The sequence below is a fragment of the Gracilinanus agilis genome, unplaced genomic scaffold (genome assembly GCF_016433145.1).
Source record: "Gracilinanus agilis isolate LMUSP501 unplaced genomic scaffold, AgileGrace unplaced_scaffold17187, whole genome shotgun sequence".
Classification (NCBI taxonomy): Eukaryota; Metazoa; Chordata; class Mammalia; order Didelphimorphia; family Didelphidae; genus Gracilinanus; species Gracilinanus agilis.
Genome location: NW_025348237.1, coordinates 1 through 6,118, shown reverse-complemented (window position 1 = coordinate 6,118; position 6,118 = coordinate 1). Strand labels below are relative to the sequence as shown.

The window sequence follows — 6,118 nt, the reverse complement described above, 5'->3', positions numbered from 1 at the left end:
TGCTGCTGCTGCTGCTGCTGCTGCTGCTGCTGCTGCTGCTGTCGCCGCTTTTAACCCTGCCATCTTGGAGTCAATCCTGTGTATCCCCTCCGAGGCAGAAGAGAAGTCAGGGCTAGGCAATGATGGGGGTCAAGTGACTTGGCCGGGGTCACCCAGCTGGGAAGTGTCTGAGGCCAGATTGGAACCCGGGACCTCCCGTCTCTAAGCCACCCAGCTGTGCCCCTCTGGGGCTGCGTCAGGCCCCAGCAGTGAACCCGTGGCTACTTCCATATGGAGGAGGAGTTCGCGCCTCAGCTCTGCTAGTGAGGCTCTTTCCCTTTGGGGGGGCCTGACTTCCCTTCCCTGCAAAGGCCCTTCCGAACGGAATGAGCCATGGCTTCGAGAACCACCGATGCCCGTTCCCCAGGCTCGGGCAGCAAACAGTCGAGGGAGGCAGTGCGAGCTACTTACGCCTGGCGTACACCAGTAAGATGGCGCTCATCCCGGCCTGCTGGTGCTCGCCGATCAGGCATTCGACCCGCCACAGTCCCACCTGAGACGGCTGCATTTCGACTGTCTCGAAAACACCTTTTCGGAGACAACAAACCAAACGGGGAGGCGTGGAGAGAGCGTGAGAGAAGCGGCTCTCCCCGCACTGGCTCACCCTCTGAAGAGGCCACGGCGCTATCGTCCCTCCGGGGGAGGGGCCTGGAGGGCTCGAACCTTCCCTGGCCCGATGCCGGACCTCGTTTCCCCTCGGCGCCGAGACCCTTCCCACAGAGTGGCGGGTGAAGCCCAGGGCCAGAGACCTTTCCCTCATCTCCTAACGGGGGCTTCTAGGTGGGAATAGCTGCGGAGGCGGCTTGGGCACGTGCCCGCGGGAGACTTGGCTCTGCCTTCCCAAGTCTTTCTGTGCGTCGCCCTGACTTTGTGACGCGCCAGCTACCCACGGGCCAATGACAACCAGCCGCCTCCTGGTCGTGAGGGCTTTGACATGGAGAAAGGAGGAGACCGGGAACACGGGCCCCCCACGTCGAGATGTGCACACCCGCCCACTCGCAGAAAGCCTTCCAAATAGCCGACGGCAGGCCATAGAGCCCAAGTCCCTCCAGTACAGACGGAGCCGTCATACACTCAAAGACACACACGTGGTGCCAGGAGAGTGCAGTCACCTGGCAAAGGGGAGGAAGGAGGAGCCCCCACGGGCTGCCACATCATACCGGGATAGAGGTTGTAGACCGCCATTTTGTATTCCTTCCTCGTCCGCACAGTGAACACTTGGCCGCTGAAGTGAATGGAGTGGATGTTCTCGTTGCTGCCCATGCTGAGCAGATACCACCGGACCCTTTGGTGCTGAGCCATCACCAATCCGGGCAAGGTATCCTTCACGTAGCCGTTGATGGCTGGAGAAGGAGAACGGAGGGAAGACTGGTTTGGCCCACTCGAGGAGCTCGGGGGGAAGATGCCCCGAGACAGAGAGGCAGCGACGCCGGCGGACCAGCGTTGGCCTTCCTCCTTTGGAAGAGGCCGCCTCTGCCCCAAAGACGCAGTCCGACTTCTAGGGAGACCCGGCTCTCCGGAGAGCGGCCGCAGGAGCGGCAATGGCAGGCCCGAGGGCAGGAGGGCCTTCCTTACCATGGAAGCGGTTGTTCCTCTGAAAGCCAGGGTCCTCCACCCGGGCCTCGCACGGAGGCTTGCAGTTCCTCTCCACGTTCTCGTCAAAATACCAGCTCTTGGTCTCATCAAAGATGGTGAAGAACAGAGTGAATTCCTGGACAGCCAGTTGGCGGCCATGAGATGGGTTCAGCTTGTTGGGGTGGCAGATCAGTATTGGCCCAATCAACCCTGAGTGCAGATCTTTCTCCTGGGAAAGGGAGGGGGGAGACCCAACTGAGGACCAAAGAGGCAACCGAAGTGGGATTTGAAGCCGGGTCTTTGGCCTCCAAATCCCATTCCCTTTACGGTGTGCCCAGCGTTCAACGAGGCCTCGGGTATCGCCCTTCTCAGAGCTCTTTGCCCTCGCTGGTGGCCGAAGCCTCGAGTCAGGAGAATGACTTCTCACTGGTGGCATTTCGGGCAGCAGTTGAACTCAGAGGAGAATTCCATTGTGCTAGCCACCCGGTTGGTTATTCTCCTTGGCCACTGTTGAGCCATCGTACGTCCTTCCTAAAACTTGATACTCCAGAGGGCAACGAGGTATCTCAGTGAATGGAGAGCCGGGCCTAGAGACGGGAGGTCCTGGATTCAAATTTGGACCTCAGACACTTCCCAGCTGGGTGACCCTGGGCAAGTCACTTTAACCTCCCCTTGCTAGCCCTTTCTGCTCTTCTGCCTTGGAACCGATACATGATACACGGTATCGATTCTAAGACAAGGGGGGAGGGCTTTTATTTGTTTGTTTGTTTGTTTGTTTAAGCCCTTCACTTCAGTGTATTGGCTCCTAGGTGGAAGGGTGGTCAGGGTGGGCCATGGGGGGTCAAGTGACTTGCCCAGGGTCACCCGGCTGGGAAGTGGCTGAGGCCGGGTTTGAACCCAGGACCTCCCGTCTCTAGGCCTGACTCTCACTCCACTGAGCTACCCAGCTGCCCAGGGAAGGGCTTTTAAAACAAACAACTTGGTGCTCTGGATCGAACACTGTGCTCTAGACACAGTCTGAATGGAACAGGGCACGGTGCAACTATCGCTTCCCTATTTTGGATTCAGCCCAAGCTTTGGCCACACCCCACTATAAACCTGCACTGAGCCCCTCTCGCCCCCGGACCCCAGACCTTTTTCAGACCTACAATTTTCTATTCATCTTGTACGTGTGTGAAGTTGATTTCTAGGAGCCCGAGGAGGAGACTTGACATTGTTCCTAATCGGATTTCATGCTCTGTGCTACAGCCGGCCTGACCCTACCTTTGAGCTTTAGTGAAATCCGGGCCCAGCCCAGGGCCCAGCCCAGATCCCCGGGCCCTTTCCGGGCCACGCCCACGGTGCTCCATTGAGCACAGATCAGAGTGTTAAAGTAGCCAAGCACTCGTGGTCTCCGCCGGGCACGCTTAGGTAAACAGACCTCATGCACCCTTGTGGGGCACCCGCTCAGGGCTAGTATTCTCCTTCTAGACGAGCAGGCCCTCACTCACCATGTTGACATCAGAGAAATAAGCCCAGGCCTTGCAGTCAAACTCATTGTCAGTAGGGGCCATGTGGGGCTCCACCTTCCAAGAATATGTCGCCGTCTCCGTAGGCCTCACTTCTTTCTTTCTGAGGTTGCTTTCGTGCCCCTGATGCTCCTCATAGGAAATGAGGCTGGAATAGAAGGAGTACGGCCGAGAAGCCTGGTTCTTAAAGGTGACCTGCAAGGCAAGCAAGGGTTCCCAGTGAGATCCTTTTCGGATTCGTTAGCCCGCCCTTCCCGCCCCGCCTGGGCTCCCTTTTCCCGGTGGTTCTCTCTGAGTTCTCTCACACAGTCCCAGACCTCCTCTCAACTTTGGATCGTGGGTTGGTCAGTCAGTCAATAAGCACTTAGTAAGCACCTACTGTGTGCCCAAGCACTGGGGAGACAAAGAAAGGCAAAAGACAATCCCTGCTCTCAAGGGAGTTTACATTCTGCTGGGTAGGAGGTGGAGGTAATTGCTAGAAGGAAGGTGCTAGCATTAGGCGAGATTGGGAAAGGCTTCCTGGAGAAGGTGGGATTTTAGGGGCAGGGAGGGCTCCAGGGAGCCGGGAGGTGGAGTTGAGAAGGAGAGCATTCGGGCCCAAAGGGACGAGTTTGTCTTCGCTCTCGGAGGCAATGGTGAGCCACCAGTTGGTTGAGTGTGCACGGGGTGACGTGGAGGGACCTGAACTGGGGGAAAATCACTTGGGTGCCTGGGTGGAGCCCCAGCAGCTAGCACACTAGTCCTGGGGTGAGGTGATGAGGGCCTGCACCAGGGAGAGGGAAGAGTTGGAGGAGAGGGAGGAGTAGAGCTGAGTGATGCCACAGAGGTGGCCTAGACAGGCTTTGGCGACAGCTTGGGAATAAGGAGCCCACAACGGCCCCTCTGTGATGAGGATCCAAGTGGCCTCCGCGGGAATAGGGACATTTGGAAGAGAGGATGGTTCGGCTGGGAAGATAATGGAAGTTCAACTCCGGGTAGGCCAAGCTGAAGCTGTCTACTGGCCAGGCAGGTCAAGATTGCCGCCAGGCAGTTGGAGATGGGGCTGACAGCCACAGGAGCCTTGAGAATCGTTGGCCCAGAGGCCACATCACTGAATGAAATAACATAGGCAAAGAAAGGCGAGGCGAGGCGGAGCCCGGGGAAAAGAATCCAGCCCGACTGGACCACTGAGGAGGAGCAGCAGGAGCAGCAGCAGGGAGTAGGGGCGCCCTAGAGGAGACCCAGAGAGGAGAGCGGGTGCCAGGGTCAATTCTGAAGCTAGAAAGCAGGCTGTCAGGAGTCAGGGAGGGAGAGAGGAGGGGAAACGGAGGCACCGAACTTGGAGCGTCTTTGCAAAGAGGTAAGCCCAAGAGGCGGGAGACCTGGATATAGGACAAGGGGGGGGGATGGGAGGATCAAGCAAGGGTTCTGGAGGATAGGGGAGGCCTGGGCATGTTTATACAAGCAGCAGGGGAGAGGGTGAAGAGAAGGGAAGGGGTGGGGATGACCAGAGAGCAGCCTCGCTACTGGGGGAGGCAGGAGGGGAATGGGTTTGCTCACGGAGTAAAGAGCAGTTTGCCAAAGTAAGGAGAAGAGCCCATCTTTCTGTGAGTCAGCCTGGATGATGGGAAAGCTCTCGGGACCGGCTCCTTTTTTCAGCAAACTCCGAGGCCAGCTTCTCACTGAGAAGCCGGGAGAAGGGAAACATGGGAGTTTGAGGGAGCGATGAAAAGGTTTGGAAGCGGAAGAGCCTCGGCTTGGGGAGCAGGCGAGTGTGTCGCTGGGGGAGGGAGATTAGGGCGCTCGGGCAGCGGTTGTGGACGTTAGGTCGGGTGATTTTCTCCATCTTTGGTCAGAGGTACAGGAGAGAGTGAAGGCCAAGGATGGGAAGCTCCAGGCTCAGCAGGACAAGGTGGCTTCTAGGAGGAAGGGGCTAAGGAGACGAGACAGGCCCCGTGACTCCAAGCCGAGACCCTCCTCCCAGTTCCAGACATTTGAAGCACGTTCCTTGGAAAGTTGGGTGAGTCCAATGGCCAAGATCCATTGTGATCACCAGCCATGTTGAAATCAGATCATTTCTTGAGAAAACCTCTGGTTCTTTTTTTTAATTTAACCCCTGACCTTCTGTCTTGGAGTCAACACTGGGTATTGGCTCCAAGGCAGAAGAGTGGTCAGGGTAGGCCAGGCCATGGGGGTCAAGAGACTTGGCCAGGGTCACAGTCCTGGTACACGTTAGCTGTTGGGCCCACATACAACCAGCGGTACAACTTTCACAGCGAGATCCTTTCCAGAACCGGGCGGCCTCCCCACATGGCTCACTGCCTATCCCTGGCTACCCCAATGGCCACCCACAGCTGGCTTCTGCCTCATGGGAACTTTAGGGCGGCCCTAGGGCAGGAGAATCTGGAGAGAGTTGGAGTCCCTCTGGGGCCAGAAGAGCCAGCCCGCCCTCCTCAGCGGATCTCGGGCGTAGCTCTCCCACACGACAGCTGCCATCTCTTGGCCTAGGACCGGCTCTAGGGCGGTCAGCATGGCCCGGCCAGATTCACTGCTTGCTCCCCTTCCTCTCCACTACACAGACATGGTCCATTCGAGCCCCGCCACAATCTCAGGAGGCATTAAGCATATCATATGTAATGCCAAGGCTCGGTGAGGAATAGTGACTTGGCTAAGGTCACACGGCTGTTCAGGATGGAAACGCAAGTCCCCAGAAGGGACCTGACCCGACCACACGTTGTTGCCATTATCAGCAGGTAGAGTTTTCTGTTGGCTGATCTTTTCTCAACTCACCACAATATAGTCGTCAACTTCCGCTCTGATGTAAGGCCCCAGGAGCCCCAGGTGTTCAGTCAGCTCCCCGTGAGCCAGAGGCTCCGTAAAGGAACCATCAGCAAACTCCTGGAAAACCACCTTCTTATACTCCCAGGCACTGGCATTCCGTCCCCTAAATGAATTCAGAGAGAGAGAGAGAGAGAGAGAGAGAGAGAGAGAGAGAGAGAGAGCTGTCTCTTATACAC

At 57.4% G+C, this 6,118-nt stretch overlaps 1 protein-coding gene across 1 annotated transcript in view; it reads right to left on the bottom strand.

Annotated features, from left to right (window-relative positions):
* LOC123254192 (coagulation factor VIII-like) overlaps positions 1–6,045 on the bottom strand; it is a gene marked incomplete at its 5' end in the record, with an annotated part of 13,987 nt that extends 7,942 nt beyond the window's left edge. The window contains 5 exons of the mRNA XM_044683250.1: positions 451–567; positions 1,200–1,382; positions 1,615–1,843; positions 3,105–3,317; positions 5,892–6,045. Coding sequence (XP_044539185.1) covers positions 451–567; positions 1,200–1,382; positions 1,615–1,843; positions 3,105–3,317; positions 5,892–6,045 — 896 coding nt within the window. The remainder of the gene's footprint in view (positions 1–450; positions 568–1,199; positions 1,383–1,614; positions 1,844–3,104; positions 3,318–5,891) is intronic.
* Between the last annotated feature and the right edge of the window lie 73 nt (positions 6,046–6,118).